Genomic DNA, 18,384 nt, shown 5'->3' on the forward strand with positions numbered 1-18,384 from the left:
GAAGTCATTAATCATCTCTGTTTCTACCACCCTTGTGGGCAGTGAGTTCCAGGTCATTAGCCCCTGCTGTGTAAAAAAGTGCTTCCTCATATTCCCGCTGCATCTTTTGTGCAAAACTTTCAACCTGTGTCCCCTAGTCCTAGAAAGGGGGGAGGGCGGGGGCAGAGGAGAGAGAGAATGAGACACACAGAGCACGGGGGGGGGGGGGGGGTGGGGGGAGGGGGGGGTGCGGGAAAGAGATCAAGGTCTTTCCAAAAAGATGGACATCTATCCAGAATACTCTGCATGGCTACAAAGTGTGGGCACAGATTGACTACTTATGCAAGCAAAAACAATGCCAGGTATGTCACTGAATCAGTTTTCAATATAGTGACCAGAAAGTAAGTCAATAAATTAGTCTGCTCATTTAAAGCTTCTTCACAAAAATGCACATTTGTTGTTTTTATTAGTAAGATAAATATTTTAATGCCTTTATCTTTCGAAATTTGCTCACCGGCTTGCCCCACCCCCCCAGGCCGAACAAAAATCATAATGCGGTCCTCCGCCCGAAAAGGTTGGACAACCCTGCTCTATGCGCTCCTTATTTATTGTGAAGTTATCCCTGCTTGAGTAGCTCATGGCTGTGCTAAGCAACTCTCACCTTAGTTCTCGTGCTACCTAGCAACTACACACAACAAACACAGAAGACTGAGCTCACATTTTATCTCGTCTCTTGTGAATTCTGCGCGAATTTTGAGAAATAATAGCAAGACCAACTCACTCGAGTGAAACGCGTGTGAATGAAGTTTCCTGAGATGGGGGTTGGCAGCCGCGGGGACCTGGCATTGCTCCACGGGAGCAAGGTGTCCGAGCACTGGAGTACAGCGACTCTGCACTGCCAGATGATGCCAGTATAGATTCCTCACTTTTATCCATTCACACATCGAAGACTATCTCAAGCGATGTCCAGATCGGTCAACAACCAAAAAAAGAAAGTAACTTTTAGAGAGCAGCTAACTTATTGTAAGTTACTGCAGCGAATCCTGTCCCTGTTACAGATGCAGTTTGTCATCTCAGTTCTGGCATGGATGAAGCGGCTATTCTTTGTGTAATAACTTAGTGCATATTTCCACTTGATACTTGGCTGCTCAGGGAGTTTTCTTTTGCGCATTTAATCTGCTGGTAATACAGAATTCAGGTGAAATCTTTGTTTTTCTAGCAGTACTTTAATACTCATTCTCACATCTCTTAAAATTAGGTGAAAAGCCTGGTAGAAGAGGTAACCTCCATGCCAGTGTAATTCGATCCTACTTCCCTTTCCTAGTCAAACAGCTTAAGGTGTCTCCTCCTTTATACCGGGGTTTGAAGGAGAAGGGAGTCATAACCACTGACCAAATAGGACAGATTGAGGTAGGATTCTCTTTGATTTCTCTTTCTTCCATTAGAAATTTGACTTTCATCACTCTTGTGTTCCTGAGTCGGCCCCATTCCCCGGCTGAGTTGCATCAGACTCGACCCGCGGTGGTTTGGTGTCTGATTTTCCTTCAGTACGGGAGCGTCGGTGGGAAAGACTGGCCCACGGTGTACAGGTTAACTTTGTAGGGAAGCCGAAGTGACTGGTACAGGGAGCAGCCCTTGAATTTTGAACCTGTTAATTAAACTGCAAACTCATATTGTTTTGCACCTCTGCTGGTCTCTGAGTACATTTTTAAACTATGGATTTTTTTTTTTGCCTTGTATTTCATTTGCACTGTAGTGTTGCTCCTGTTCTTGTCATAATTATCATTCTGCCGAAAAAGAGCAAGCTGAAAATGTTTTTGCTGAAGTTCAGTAATAATTTTCTGAGGTTGATTCTTTTCCAGCAAGGATTATTGGAGCTGACAGCAGATTGATTCTGAGCTGCCCTCCATCTCTCGAATTGTTGGCCATTCTAGGACCAGTCCAGTCCACAGTAATATATGTTTTTGTTGGCTGGGACCTTTGCTGGATCTCTGCCACAAATCTAATCTCATGGCCATTAACCCATGTGGACAATTCATCTTGTTCACAATGCAGCATCTTTGAAAATGCAAGTGCTGGAAGTTTGAAATACAAACAGAAAATGCTTGAAATGAACCAGTAAAGAGATAAGAGAGGTTAATGTTTGGGGTGTAACTGAACAGATTTGATCAAGAAATAACTTGCCTTTCTCTTATCATCTCTTTAAAGATCCTAACTGGTCTGTTATATGTTTCCTACATTTTCTGTGAAAATACAAGTGCTATTTTAAATGCTCTACTCTCTTAATGGTTATCATAATGATCAGCAAGTATTACTTTTGTAGTCTTTAATTGAAATCACATTATGGTCTATGCTATGTTACTTCGATTTGTCAATATTTGAATGGTAACAGAACAGGATCCAGCATGAGGTTAGAGCAGGCGAATGCTCGAGATGTGCCCTAGTGGTACAATCACCGAACACCCTCACTCAATTAGGTGCCCTCCTCCAGTGAGGTTAGCAGTGGTGGACGCCAGCTGTTGCAATTCCACCAAAAGTGCCAAGATTTTTGTACCTCAAGTGGCTAGTTTATGAACGGAAGGAAGTTATGCTTCAGTTATGTAGTGTCTTGGTCGGACCTCCACCTGAAGTACTGTATTCAGTTTTGGGCAATGCAGCTTGGAGGGTATATTGGCCTTGAAGGCTGTACAGTGCAGATTCACCAGAATGATACCGGGATTTAGAGGTTAAATTGTGAGAATAGATTACATAAACTCGGCTTGTATTCCCTTGAGTATAGAAGATTGAGGGGGTCATCAGATCGAGGTGTTTAAAATGTTGAAAGGATTTGATTCTGTGATGGGGAAATGACTTACTCTGGTGGGGGAATCAAGAACAAAAGGATGTAATACAAACATATGAACTAGGAGCAGGAGTAGGCCATTCGGCCCCTCAAGCCTGTCCATTCCAGAAGATCATGGCTGATCTGTTTGTGGACACAACTCCACCTTTCTGCCTACCCCCAATACCCTTTGACTACCTTGTTTGTCAAGAATCTGTCTATCTCTGCCTTAAAAACATTCAATGACCCTGCCTCTACTGCTGTCCACAGAAGAGTTCCACAGACACATGAACCTCTGAGGGAAAAAATTTCTCCTCTGTCCTAAATGGGAGACCCCTTATTTTTAAACTGTGACCCCTAGTTTTACTCTCTCCCACAAGAGGAAACATCTTTTCCACATCCATCCTGTCAAGTCCCCTCAGGATCTTATATATTTCAATAAGATCACCTCCCATCCTTTCTAAACTCCAACAAATACAGAACCAAGCTGTCCAACCTTTCCTCATAAGATAACCCTCTCATCCCAGGAATCAGTCGAGTGAACATTCAATGCAATTATATCCTTTCTTAAGTAAGGAGGCCAAAACTGTACACAATACTCTAGATGTGTCTCACCAATGCTCTGTACAACTGTAGCAAAACATCTCTACTTTTATATTCCATTTGCTTTGCAATAAATGACAACACTGCATTTGCCTTCTTAATCACTAGCTGTACCTGCATACTAGGATACCCAGATCCCTCTGCACCTCAGAGTTCTGCAATCTCTCTCCATTTAAATAATATGTTGCTTTTCTATTCTTCTGGCCAAATTGGACAAGTTCACACTTTCCCATATTATAATCCATTTGCCAAATCTTTGCCCACTTGCCTAACCTATCTATATCCCTTTGTAGACCCCTTATGTCCTCTTCACTTCAGATCGAGGTGTTTAAGATGTTGAAACGATTTGATTCTATGATGGGAAAATGACTTCCTCTGGTGGGGGAATAAGAACAAAAGGGCGTAATACAAACATACGAACTAGGAGCAGGAGTAGGCCATTCGGCCCCTTGAGCCTGCTCTGCATTCCTACTTAAATTTGTGTCATCAGCAAATTTAGCAACCATACATTCTATCCCTTCATCCAAGTCATTGATATAGATTGTAAATAGTTGAAGCCCCAGCACTGATCCGTGTGGCACTCCACTAGTTACACTTTGCCAACCCGAAAATGACCCATTTATGCCTACTCTGTTTCCTGTTAGCTAACCAATCCTCTATCCATGCTAATATGTTGCCCCCTATACCATGGGCTCTTATGTTGTTTAGTAATCTTTGATGTGGCACCTTGTCAAATGCCTTCTGGAAATCCAAGTTCACCACATCCACAAGTTTCCCATTATCCACGTTGCTTGTTACCTCCTCGAAGAACTTTAATAAATTAGTCAAACATGATTTCCCTTTCACAAAACCATGTTGACTCTGCCTGATTGCATTGAGATGTTCTAAATAACCTGCTATAATCTCCTTAATAATAGATTCCATCATTTTCCCTATCACAGATGTTAAGCTAACAGGCCTGTAGTTCCCTGTTTTCTGTCTTTCTCCTTTCTTGAAGTTACATTCGCTATTTTCTAATCTGATGGGGCCTTTCCAGAATCTAGGGAATTTTGAAAAATTAAAATGAATGCATCCACTATCTCCGCAGCCACTTCTTCTAAGACCCTAGGATAAAGTCGATCAGGACCTGGGGATTCTCAGCTTTTAGTTCTGATAATTTTCTCAGTCCCCTTTCCCCAGTAATGATCATTGTTTTAAGTTCCTCCCTCCTGTTCAACTCTTGAATCACTGTTATTTCTGGGATGCTATTTGTATCCTCTATAGTGAAGGCAGATGCAAAACGTCTGTTCAATTCCTCCGCCATTTCCTTATTTTCCATTATTAACTCTCCAGACTCACTCTCTAGAGGACCAACAATTACCTTACTTACTATTTTCCTTTTTAAATACCTGTAGAAACTCTTACCATCCATTTTTATATTTCTAGCCAGCTTTCTTTTGTACTCTAATTTCTCTCTCATTATTCTTTTAGTCATTCTTCGCTGTTTTTTATACTCTATCCGATTCTCTGATCTGTCACTACTCTTCGCTGAATTGTACGCTTTTTCTTTCAATTTGATACTATCTTTAACTTCCATAATTAGCCATGGATGGTGCATACTTCTCTTGGAGTTTTTCTTTCTCACTGTGATGTATCTTTGTTGAGTGTTATGAAATATCTCCTTAAATGTCTGCCACTGCATCTCTGCTGACCTATCCCTTAACCAAATTCCCCAGTTCACATTAGCCAGCTCTGATTTCAAACCCTCATAATTATCCTTATTTAAGTTTAAAACACTAGTCTTAGATCCACTCTTTTCACTCTCAAACTGAATGCGAAATTCAATCATGTTGTGATCACTGCTACCTAGGGGTGCCTTTACTATGAGGTAATTTATTAATACACATTACCAGATCTAGAATAGCCTGCTCTCTGGTTGGCTCTAGAATGTGCTGCTCTAAGAAATTGTCCTGAAAATATTCTATGAACTCATCATCCAGGCTACCTTTGCCAAGCTGATTCATCCAATCTATATGTAGATTAAAATCACCCATGGCTATCACGTACCTTTCTCACAAGCTCCCATTATTTCTTCCTGTATATCCCGTCCTACAGTGTGGTTACTATTAGGGGATCTATAAACTACTCCCGCAAGTGACTTCCTTCCGTGACTATTTCTTATCTCTGTCCAAACTGTATCTACATCGTGATTTTTAGAACTAAGGTCACCTCTCTATTGCACTAATGAGATCCGAAATTAACAGAGCTACCCCTTCACCTTTTCCTAGTTTCCTGTCCTTCTGAAATATCATGTACCCTGGAATATTCAGGTCCCAGCTTTTGTCATCTTGCGGCCATGTCTCTGTAATGGCTGTCGGATCATACATATTTATTTCTATTTGAACTATCAATTCATTTGTTTGTTATGAATGCTATGCACATTCAGATACAGAGCCTTTAGTTCTGTCTTTTTACAATTTATGCAACGTCTTGCCTTAGCTGCTTGCACGCTCTTAGGCTAGTGTTTTGCTGAGGGCCTGACATCGGGCTCCCTGGCGGGGGGGGGCTGGAAGATTGCACAGGTGACGGCCCACCACGGAGCCCGACGCCAGGATTGCCCAGCCCGATCTTCCCTGCGGTGGCGAGGCTCCATGGTGGCCACCCCGCCGCTCAGCAACAGGAAAACTTTACATATTTAAATAAAGAAAATGCATATATTTACATACCATTCACCACGATCTTGCCAGCTGTCCGTGATCTTCTGAGTGACAGCCGGCGCTCTCATACCTTCACTTTCTGTCCAGGGAAAGCTGGCGCCACCAAGGTGAGGAAGGGGGGATCTCTGCATTGTAGTGAAATGGAGTGGGGGCGGGGGGGGGGGGTGGCGGGGTGGGTGGTTGTAGGGAAGGCGTCAACATTGCATTTTCAATGTAGTTGGGGAGGGGGAAGGGTTGAATTCTGCACATAGGTCAGTTGTGGGGTGAAAGGGGTCAACTCTGCACAGTGCAGTTGGGATGGAAAAGGGTTAATCTGGGCTTTTCTGCTGTAGTTGGGGAGGGGTGGGTGGGTCAAACTTTATTTTTTGTTGCATTTGGGGGGTGGGGAACGGGGACAACTTTTAACAGTCACTGTAGGCCTTGCAGCCCTTTAAAAACGGCGGCATGCCTGTGCAAAGGCAGCTGACGCCGTTGCCAGCGTTGCGAAACCCGCCCCCGCCACTGATTGGGGTGTGGGCCACCCACCGAATGCAGATGAGCCGCCGAGTGCCAATAAAATTCAGCCCTAATCTTGTACATTCTGTCCCTTCCTGCCACGCTCTGATTATAATTTCCCTTATTGCTACCCTACTCTCTTGCCTTGTCCTCCCTCTTTAGTTTAAGATGTCTTCTCTCACTTGATCCCTCGCCCCCACAATTTACTTTAAAACCCTCCTACCACCCTAGTTATGGAATACTCTCCACTTGCCTGGATGGGTGCAGCTCCAACAACACTCAAGAAGCTCGACAGCATCCAGGACAAAGCAGTCCACTTGATTGGCACCCCATCTACAAACATTCACTCCCTCCACCACCGATGCACAGTGACAGGAGTGTGTACCATCTACAAGATGCACTGCAGCAATACACCAAGGCTCCTTAGTAAGCACCTTCCAAACCTGCGACCTCTACCAACTAGAAGGACAAGGGCAGCAAATGCATGGGAACACCACCACCTGCAGGTTCCCCTCCAAGTCACACACCATCCTGACTGGGAACTATATCGCTGTTCCTTCACTGTCGCTGGATCAAAATCCTGGAACTCCCTTCCTAACAGCACTGTGGGGGTACCTACCCCACATGGACTGCAGCAGTTCAAGAAGGCAGCTCACCACCACCTTCTCAAGGGCAATTAGGGATGGGCAATAAATGCTGGCCTGGCCAGCGACGCCCACATCCCGTGAATGAATAAAAAACTCACCAGAACACTGGTCCCAGCAGGGTTCAGGTGAAGACCATCCCAATGGTACAGCTCCCACTTTCCCCACTTCTGGTGCCAGTGCCCCATGAATCGGAACTCATTTCTCCCACACCAAACTTTGAGCCATGCATTTAACTCACTAATCTTATTTACCCTACGCCAATTTGCTTAAAGTTTAGGTAATAATCCAGAGATTATTATGAACACCTATTAAAAGCAGAACCTCAAAGGTAAAAATCCAGAGGCCTAAGTGTTTATGTTTCAATTTAAGTACGATGCCTAAGATTTCCACCGAGTTTCTCCAATGGAAACTTGATGGAACTCCTGGAGAAATGGCATAAACAAATAAAGCACTCATTTACATTTCGAAGGATTCCAGCAATCTCAATAATTAGTAGTTTTATATATATATATTTATATTAATCTCATCAAAATTACAGCAGAAATTCAGGGTCTGAGAGTCTGTGGACGGTCCCTCAAAGTTTCTATTCAACGCAGCTAGTTACAACCATACTGGACAAGTAAGTCAGTCTGCAAGATGGAGTTTGTAAGTATAGGTTGAGTTGCTGAATGTTGCCTGAAGATAAAATTGTTTTTAACCACAATAAATCTAGTTGTTGCTTTATTATTTAATGCTGTATTATTAGAAACCACATTGATAATTTAATGTAAAAACATAGGAACATAAGAAATAGGAGCAAGAGTAGGCCGTTCAGCCCCTTGAGCCTGCTCCACCATTCAACTAGATCATGGCTGATCCTCTATCTCAATGCCATTTTCCCGCACTAATCCCATTTCCCTTGATATCTTTAATATCTAGAAATCTATCGATCTCTGTCTTGAATATACTCAATGACTGGGCCTCCACAGCCCTGTGGAGTACAGAATTCCAAAGATTTGCCACTCTCTGAGTAAAGAAATTCTTCTTCATCTCAGTCCTAAATGGCCTACCTCTTATTCTGAGGTGTCCCTTGGTTCTAGAACCCCCCAGCCAGGGGAAACATCCTTCCTGTATCAACCCTGTCGAGCCCTGTAAGAATTTTATATGCTTCAACGAGATCACCGTTCATTCTTCTAAACTCTAGAGAATATAGGCCCAATCTCCTCAATCTCTCTTTATAGGACAATCCCGCCATCCCTGGGATCAGTCTGGTGAAACTTCGCTGCACTCCCTCTATGGCAAGTATATCCTTCCTTAGGTAAGGAGACCAAAAATGTACATAATACACCAGGTGCGGTTTCACCAAGGCTCTATACAATTGCAGAAAGACATATTTAGAATCATAGAAGGTTTACGGCACAGAAAGAGGCCACTTGACCCATCATGTCTGCACCAGCCGTCAAACGAGCCACACAGCCTAATCCCACTTTCCAGCATTTGGTCCATAGCCCTGCAGGTTACGGCACTTGAGGTGCATATCCTGACACCTTTTAAATGAGTTGAGGGTTTCTGCCTCTAATACCCTTTCAGGCAGTGAGTTCCAGACCCCTACCACCCTCTGGTTGAAAAAGGTTTTCCTCATCTCCCCTCTACTCTTTCCACCTATCCCTATAAATCTATACCCCCTTGTCACTGACCACTCTGCTAAGGTAAATAGGCCCTTCACATCCACTCTATCCAGGCCCCTCACAATATTGTACGTCTCAATCAAATCTCCCCTCAGCCTCCTCTGTTCCAAGGAGAACGACCCCAGCTCGACCAATCTTTCCTCATAGTTGCAGTTTCCCAGTCCTGCCAACATCCTCATAAATCTCCTCTGTACCCTCTCTAGTGCAATTACATCCTTTCTGTTAAGAGGTGACCAGAACTGCACACAGTACTCAAGTTGTGGCCTAACTAATGATTAATACAGTTCCAGCATAACCTCCCTGCTCTTGTATCCTAAACCTCAGCTAATAAAGGAAAGGATTCCATATGCCTTCTTAACCATCTCATTGACCTGTCCTGCTACCTTCAGGGATCTGTGGACATTCACTCCAAGATCCCTCACTTCCTCTACACCTCTCAGTATTCTCTCATTAATTGTGTATCCCTTTGCCTTGGTTGACCTCCCCAAATGCATCACCTCACATTTCTCCAAGTTGAATTCCATCTGCCACTTTTCTGCCCACCTGACCAATCCATCTTTACTCTTGTACTTTTGCAATAAAGGCCAACATACCATTTGCCTTAATAGCTTGCTGCACCTGCCATGTTAGCTTTCAGTGACTTATAAACAAGGACACCCAGGTCCCTTTGCACATCAACATTTCCCGATCTCTCACCATTTAAGAAATACTCAGCATTTCTGTTTTTCCTACCAAAGTGGATAACTTCACATTTTTCCACATGATATTCCATCTATTTTGTTCTTGCCCTCTTACTTACTTAGCCTGTCTAAATCCCCTTGAGGCCTCCTTGCATCCTCCTCAGCACTCACATTCCCACTTGGTTTTGTGTCATCAGTAAACTTGGAAATATTACATTTGGACTCCACATCCAAATCATTGATATAGATTATGAACAGCTGGGGCCCAAGCACTGATCCTTGCGGTACTCCACTAGTCACAGCCTGCCAACCTGAGAATGACCTGTTTATTCCTACTCTCTGCTTTCTGTCTATTAACCAATTCTCAATCTATGCCAACATATTACCCCCAATCCCATGTGCTCTAATTTTGCTACTACTGATGTCAGGCTAACAGGTCTGTAGTTCCTTGTTTTCTCGCTCCCTCCTTTCTTAAATAGTGAGGTTACATTTGCTACCTTCCAATCTGCAGGAACCATTCCAGAATCTATAGAATTTCAGAAGATGATACCAACACATCCAGTATCTCTACAGCCACCTCTTTCAACACTTTGGAATGTAGATATTCAGGTCCAGGGGATTTATCAACTTTCAGTCCTTCTTCAGTATTGCTTTTTTACTAATACCAATTTCTTTCAGTTCCTCATTCTCGCTAGTCCCTTGGTTCTGTAGTATTCCTGGGAGGTTTTTGTATCTTCCTCTGTGAAGACAGACACAAAGTGTTTGTTTAGTTTCTCTGCCATTTCCTTATTCCCCGTTTTAAATTCTCCTGTCTCTGCCTGTAGTGGGCCCACATTTATCTTTGCCAATCTTTTCCTTTTTACATAGCTACATAAGCTTTTACAGTCTGTTTTCATGTTTCTCGCTAGTTTACTTTCATATTCTATGTTCTCTTACATTATCAATTTCTTGGTCCTCATTTGTTCAATTCTAAAATGCTCCCAATCCTCAGATTTACTACTTTTTTGGCAACTTTATAAGCTTCTTTCTTTGATCAAATACAATTTTTAACTTCTGTTGTTAACCATGGTTGGATCACCTTTCCTATTGGGTTTTTGTGCCTCAAATGAATGTAAATTTGTTGTAAACCATGTGTTAATTCTTTAAATGTTAGCCATTGCCTGTCTACCGTCATACCTTTTAATGTAGAGTATTCGTCAGAAAATGTAAAAATAGAAAAGTATTTGGAAGTGATTATTGATGCAGTTTTCAGCAGTTCATTTCATTTACATTGTGATTGTAAAACTAGAGAGAGAACAGGACAAGTACATCAACAAAACCTCAAGCAAGAGAGAAAAATTTCTTCTTCTATGGAATAGTGATTGTGGAACAGACTCCCAGGAAAAGTGGTTGATAGTGTATCAATCACCTCTTTTAGCAAGACTGGTTAAGAAACCGAATGAATGTTATGAAGATAGGAATAGAGGATAGCTTTCTCTATGGAATGTCAACAATAGAATACAGCTGTTCAGGGTTTAATGGTGGGGATTTTAATGTTAGATTTGTATCCTGAAGTTTCACTTCATTAGGAATGGAATGATACAGGAATTTCACAGATCTTCCTTTTATTGTAACTTTTACCTCTGGTTGGTTGCTGCATCAAGGCTGTTGACTAGATTGCATGGAATCCATGAAAGAACTAATTGTAAATAGTATGTTGCAGGAAAAGGCTTGGTGAGGCAAGCAGCCTTTTCTTTTCATTCCATATTTTCTTGTATTCCAATAATTTTAAAAGTTGGTATGTGGATTTCTATAGCAAAGTAATTATTTATATCTGAATATGAAGCAGATAATAAGCACAATTTAAAATAATTCAATCTTTTTAAAGAGACCAAACAAACTAACACAGGTAATTGGTAACCCATACAGTTAGAGGACTTGGCAGAGCTGAAGGTGGCCAAACTTCTTGAGATTGTTAGAAATGCTGATGGCCACGTGTTCAAGTCATTTTGCAGTGTTCTGGGTGAGATGGGATATTGGTACCTTGCTCAGACTCTTCAAACAGCTACTGAAGAAAAGGATTGCACATCATCTACAGGTAAAGAATGAACTGAATTGAAGCACATTCTTCAATCATTGGTATAACTATTTTGTCCATTTTGGAAATATTAGGTCCCTGTAAAACCATTTATATATTTCCAATTGTTTTTTTTTCTAAATTTCATTGATATACTAAAAAATATCCAATGTCAGTGGATATGTTTTACCCATATTTTTAAAGTTAAAAGAGAACATTTTATTAAACTTACATTATAAACCAATCACTGTTTAATAAAACATTTTGTCTACCTTGACAAACAAAGAAAAGTGTACTGTTAGGAAAGTCTTTCTATATTTTTTGTTAAGTATATGTTTTTGAGGACTTATATTTAAATGGTGAAGTTGGATTCATTGGAAGGCTGAAGATTTCATAGAAGCTGGACTTTGCTTTGTTGTTGACAGTTCATTGAAAGGACACTGAGATGTTGTTTAAAAACAGCCTTGCTGGAAGTCATGTGCCTTAAGTAATAAACAACAGAAACCTTGATGACCTGGGGAAGATGTTTATGGGGAAGTGACAGGTCAAGATTTATAGGGGTCAGGAGGCTTGACTCTTGAAATGTTGTTTTTGGTTTTGTTTTGGACAGTGTGTTGGGGTGTGAACTGTTTTGAAGACAGTTAGAGAAAACCAGCCAAGACAGCAGCCACTATCAGCTCACCCTCTTCCATCTCTTTGAGAACTTCCTGAGAATCAAGTGTAAGAAATAAAGAAACTGATGCTGTACTTATTCTGAAAAGCCTGCTAGAAACTCCTGATGCCTAATTTCTCCTCGAAAGCCTACCAAACTGATCCTCAATGACATTGGAAAAGAACTGCTCTAGAAATATTCCAGTGACAGCCATCTATGCGTATTTGGGTTGACAGACCAAAAAGGGACAACTGACATCTTTGCATATGTTTTTTCTTCAAGAGTTAGCAAGTATTTGGCCAAAGCATTCTTTTTTGCCTTTTTTTTTGTAATAGACCTCTGCAGAGAGAATTTCTTTTTTTTCAGTGTATGTGTGAGTTTATGTGTGGGGAATTTAAAAAGGGAACTTTCATATTTCAATCTGTGCGTTAATGCTTTGCTTCATTACTGGTTAAGATTTATTTTATAATAAACTGATAATTTTGTTGTTTATTACAGAAACCTGGTTGATTTATTTTATTCTGGGATAAAGAGTAGAGTATGTGACTGACTGCATTGGTAACTGGGTAAACGTGTAAAAAAAATGTTGTGACCTGTGGAGAAGTGGAACTAGAAAAGACAATGCACTCCTCCCACCTCAATTTTAACAATGCCCTTTTTTGTGTTTATGAACAAAATTCAGGCAGAAAACCTATTTTTGAACTGAAGATTAATGTATAATTTTATTTCAGATATTATCCAGTGTGTTGCAACCCAACCATAACTATCAGTGCTGAGGATTCTATCCTCAACAAATCATAATTTACTTTATGAAATAATATGACGTCCGAGGATAATTGTAGGGGTTCAGTCCTGTATAGTCAATCAAAAAGTCAGCAATGCTGGGCATTAAAGCGAAGAAAATGGTGTGAGAAGAAGGCAAGATTCTTCTTCCTTGCCTCCCTCCCTTCAAGTGATGAAACTGTCAAATGTCCAATGACCAACTAGTGTTAATTCTCCTTGACGGAGAAGTTAAGTGGCCTCTGTTTACCTTTAAGATGACATACCTTGTGATGTGAGATTAGAACCAAGTCCGGTAGCAGCCTGAGGAACCTGATACTTAAGCCAGATAGATCTGTAATATTTCAGTTCATCATTGATGATTGGACAGCAACCCTTACTGCCTCTACACCTGTCCTCCTACCTTTACAAACCTCAAAACCTATATTTTGGTCAGCCCTCCTAATCTCTTCCTGCCTGGGTAACTGTTTCTTTACACCTATTTGTAAAGTCCCTTGGGACGTTTTTTTATATTAAAGATGCTACATAAATGCAAATTGTTAGTTGTGCAGTTTTAGCTGGTTAAGCTCCAGGAGTACCCCGGCACACTCTTGGGGTCCTAAGCTATGTCTCTTGCTAATCTGCACCTAAATACTCTTACATAAATTATATTGAATGTATGTATAATTGTAAACTAAATACTAAGAAATATGCAACTGATTAAATGTTAACAGAACAGCAACTTGAATTAGTTGGTAACTACTAATGAAGAATGAGCAAGTAGCAGAACGCACTCACAAATTTACATGTTTAATCTCTCCACCTTATCAAAACTTTCTTTTCAATTATAGTGCTGGTTAAAAGCTCCTATCTATAGGATTCTCATATAAAACTCTTCCATCCACTTCACATCATTTTTAAAAAATTCCCTAGATTATGCCTAAATATTCAAGAAGGCAGCACACCACCATCTTCTCGAGCACAACTAGGAGTGGGCAATAAATGTTGGCTTTGCTCGGGATGCCTATATCTTGAGAATTGATTATTTTTAACAGGATTCCTTGCCTGAAAGCACAAGTAGGTGATCTGCTCCCAAGCACAGAAATATATATATATATTATTTGACTGTTTGATTTGCCAAAGAAGAACAGCTCTATTCTATATGGTGAGGAGTGCAATGTGACCTGTGCACAAATGAGCAGACCTAACTGAACAAAGGAAGTTCATCTATTTGCATGATTTTCTGGTGATCCGAGTGTGTCTCTTCACGCTGTGCAGAAAACACCAGGAACACAATGTCAGGTATCAGCAGCTAATGAAGGGATACTGGATGCCTATTGTGTGCCAGGCACTGGAGGGAGGGACACTGGGCATGTTTCATACAAAGGCCAGGAAGGGGCAAAGGGACCCAGGAATGTAAAAGCAGGAGTGCTTAAAAAAATTGAATGGTGGACTCCCTTTCAGTTCACATTCCAAAAGTCTGGCTAGAGTGCTGCTTAGGGATTCCAGCCACATTATGGAGCAGCTGTCTATTTAGCATAGAAGACTGGGGACTAATGAGCTATGGCCATAGCTAATGTGAAGGCTCTCAGACTCCTTGTGCTTTCTGCATGCTTCGGAGTGCACTGGGCACCTCAGGCATGTTTGAGGCCTTGGTGGGGATTTTCCAGGGATGCATGATCTACTTCAACAGATCAGTCACCCACCATCAAAATATCAATCCTAGAGTGTACATACCTATTGTTAAACAAACAGCAAATCTTCCAACCTATCATGAGGAACAGCATGGGAGTACTGCTAACCTTAATAACATTTGTCGTGATCGTCTATGTCATGACAGTTGAATTTGTTTCTTCTTCCTCATTGCTTAAATTTCTAAACTTCTTGTTTTCCAATTAGTAATTTTTTATTTTTATTCTTTACCAATCATATTAGTAAAACATTCTACCTAATTTCAATTTTTCTCTCAATTGCATTGCAGCAAGTAGATCTATCCAGTCTCGATGTGTTAAAAACATTTCTCAGAGGTGCAGTTATTTCCATTTGGGCTCAGAGTGAGAGGAAAGCTTTTGAAAATATTAAAACAAAAGAGAAAAGCACGCCCCCCCCCCCCCCCCCAAATCCTGGAAATCTGAAATAAAACCAAATGATGGAAATACACAGCAGCCCAGGCAGCATCTGTGGAGAAAAATAGCAGAATTAATGTTTTAATGTTTCTGTCTTTTCACAGATGCTGTCTGACCTGCTGAGTATTTCCAGCATTTTCTGTTTTTGTTTCAGATTTCCAGTATACGCAGTATTTTGCTTTTGTATATAAAGATAAAAGACTGGTTATGATACTTCAGGTGAGTGCCTTCATCAGGTTGGTGGCTAAGAGATAAACAAGTACACTCATCAGATGCTTCTCTGAATAAAATGGCATACTGTACAAACTGATTACAGTGTACTCATGTTGAGACAGTTGGACCTCCACAAGCCTCAGACTTTGATTTAAGGGGCTCCACTCCCCACTTGCCTGAGCTTCTTTCCTGGTTCTATTTGTGCTCCTTTTCAAATGCTGTCTTTGTAAGTTATACCATTTACCCAACACCCTCTAATATGTTTGTTTTCTGGGGGTGGGAGTCAAGGTAGCTCCAAGAAGACACGCCTGGAGATGGAAGATTGGAACTCAGTGAAGCTCAGTAATCCAATGCCTGAACCAAGTAAGTTATACAGTACTTCAGGGCTAGCCATTCTGACTCAATAATGGACCCTGGGTGAGAAGATCAGGGCTGCCTGAAGGTGGGACTTGTTTAGGTTCTACCCAAGTGCAGGGTTAGGATAGGTTGGGTCTGCCTGAGGTTAGAATAAGATTGTGGTCTTCTCTAGAGCAGGGTCAGGTCAGGTCTGGCTGAGAGCGCGGTTGTGTGCCCAAGGGTGGGTTTGGGTCGGATTTACCTCTATCTGAGAAAGGGTCATGTCAGGTTCATTTGAAAGTGAAGTAGGGTGTTACTTCTTACATTGAAAAGCTGTAAAAGCAATGATCAACTACCTATCAAAATGAATTTTATGTGAAGAGGGCATTGTAGGTAAAATTGAAAGGACTGTGTTATCTTTCCCATAGGATAGCGGAAACAGGAAATAAGCCAAATTAGAGCAGCAATGATACTAATAAACAATGTAAACTACATATATAAGTAAATGGTGCAATTACAATTGTAGAGGGAGAGTTATACAATACTGAGATTATAGAAAAAGAAAATCATGTATGTTTACATCTTTTATATTTATGCCATTTTATACAATTTGATAGGTTTATATGTAGTTGGATATGTTTGTGCAATTTTCTGTACTATTAATGTATTAAATTTAAGTTATTATTTATTCTGTGTGTTTCTGATGTTCATCTATTTCACTTCTAATTCCATAATGTGGGGTAGGTGAGGTACAGATTTGTTAATGTATATAATTGTGATGTTAAGGGGCCCTGAATTTTTTTTTAATTCATGTAAATCTGGTGGGTAAGGGGAATTTTTTTATTGACATGCTGAATTATTCCAGTTTTTTTAATCTATGAGTAATGCCACCTAAGATACAACAGTTGTACATTAATTTCACTTTACCTTTGTAGAACATGCATCTATTAGTGAAAAACAAACCTTGAAAGAAATCTTGCTCCTTTCTCAAGAAGCTCACAGAAATCTGAAAGAAGATAATCTGGAGTTAAGTCAAAAGGTGGCACAAAGGAGGAAGGAATATTTGCAGAGGTAACATCAAAAACATAAGCTGTTTTCGAAATGTGCACAGCAAAATAAGTACAACAGCGCTAAATTCCCAGGTTAACATTCCCATTAAGTGCTGGTCGCTAATTCCCAACAATGATGGATTTCAACCCCTGTCAAAATGTAGTAGTACAGGAAAATTGGAGGGCAAGTCATCCAGACCTGCTTTCTGGTTGCAGAGCAACATTGGCAGAAACTTATTACCTTCTCAGGAATTGGCCCTTAACATGAGGGTAGGAGAGGGGGGGGGGGTATAATTCATAAAATGAATGTGGTCTAATATTTATCACCATAAATTATCTTTTTGATTCACAATCGGCATGTTAAAGACTGCATCTATATAATTATGTCAAGGCTCAATTCTAACATTAACTAATTTCAACTTTAGAATAAAAGAACTTGAAGAAGAATTGGCTTCTGTGAATCGTGAAAGAGGTATGACTGTGAGGGAACGTAATATTACAGTCTTAGAAAATCAAGAACTACAAAATCTTAACAACGAACTCCAGGAACTTATAATAAAGCTGGAAAATTCTAGACTTAATATGGCATTGAAGTACCCAGGACACAGTGTGAACATGCTACCTGGACGGCAGTTGACCAACGGGCAGACAAGTCTGCTGTTCACCTTCAATCAACATAGGCAAACGATTGATTGATGTAATACAATTGAGTTAGACACCTTTATCTGTTGAACACCTGCCACTGCACACCCCTGGAATGTCTGTGACATTCAACATGCAAACTGTACTTTAGAAAAATTCAAACAACTCAAAAAGCTTTGGATAAAACTAGAACTATATTAAGTTTTTCTCCACTGTTTAACTGTGTATTCTTTGTAAGTGTAGACCTTGAGCATTAGTAACCCCTTTCCACTCAAAATAGCCTGAATCCTGTATTGTGAGCCAATGCCAGCCTTATGAATATACTTACTGATTATTACTACAATTTCATAGCAACACTGAGCTTATATGTGTAAAGAAAATAGTTTTTCTGCAAGCTATTAAAATCACATTCTGGTGATTATTTGTGTCATTAAAGTTGACGTGAGAATTGGATTATCTATATTGAGGGTTCTATATATGCACGCAAAATGCCTCAATAAAACAATAACTTGATAACAATAGCCATTTGATTTAAGAAGTAATACTAGTATGTAGGCTTTTATATTAAGTTATTGATAAAGGATGAACCACAGTGATCAGGGAACATACTTAAACTCCAAAGCATCTGGACAAGCACTGACCCGATTGCCTTATAAGATTCACCACCATGTACCATGGTCACAGTTTATAGATGGAGAAACTCATTTTATACGCCCTTTCGCTTACGTCAAATTTTAAAGTTAAAAAATTGAGTACCTGCTCAGCTTATATAATTTGATAACCGCTAGATTCCCCACTCTTAGAAATAAATTTTGCACTACCAGAGGTTACTTTCTCTTTCAGAAATTTCTAAATCCTTCACTGCAAAAATTGCACTTATGATTTTTTTATCATACAATGTATGAAATATTGGGCTGACTTTTACGAATGCACCGCAGTTCGTGGTGGCGCACTCTGATGGCA

General features: G+C 40.5%; 1 protein-coding gene across 2 annotated transcripts; it reads left to right on the plus strand.

The window, feature by feature from the left end:
* Positions 1–685: 685 nt before the first annotated feature.
* LOC137368657 (uncharacterized) lies at positions 686–17,899 on the plus strand. Of its 2 annotated transcripts, none has more exons than XM_068028798.1 (6): positions 686–1,002; positions 1,238–1,389; positions 11,497–11,665; positions 15,683–15,757; positions 16,666–16,801; positions 17,205–17,899. In XM_068028798.1, the coding sequence occupies exons 1-6, from the start codon at positions 942–944 to the stop codon at positions 17,473–17,475; spliced, it is 864 nt and encodes a 287-aa protein (XP_067884899.1). In that variant the 5' UTR covers positions 686–941; the 3' UTR covers positions 17,476–17,899. The 2 variants fall into 2 exon arrangements, with proteins under 2 accessions (XP_067884899.1, XP_067884900.1); XM_068028799.1 differs by lacking the exon at positions 686–1,002 and adding an exon at positions 7,780–7,886 and having other exon boundaries at positions 1,305–1,389.
* Positions 17,900–18,384: the final 485 nt, after the last annotated feature.

The sequence above is a fragment of the Heterodontus francisci genome, chromosome 4 (assembly GCF_036365525.1).
Source record: "Heterodontus francisci isolate sHetFra1 chromosome 4, sHetFra1.hap1, whole genome shotgun sequence".
Taxonomy (NCBI): Eukaryota; Metazoa; Chordata; class Chondrichthyes; order Heterodontiformes; family Heterodontidae; genus Heterodontus; species Heterodontus francisci.

Bases quoted from the DNA above. Each gene is read 5' to 3' on its own strand.
- LOC137368657 (XM_068028798.1), top strand. From the start codon at position 942: ATGTCCAGATCGGTCAACAACCAAAAAAAGAAAGTAACTTTTAGAGAG. The intron at 11,666-15,682 runs GTAAAGAATGAA...GTGGGAGTCAAG, and splicing joins GGATTGCACATCATCTACAG to GTAGCTCCAAGAAGACACGC. The intron at 16,802-17,204 runs GTAACATCAAAA...TTTCAACTTTAG, and splicing joins AGGAAGGAATATTTGCAGAG to AATAAAAGAACTTGAAGAAG.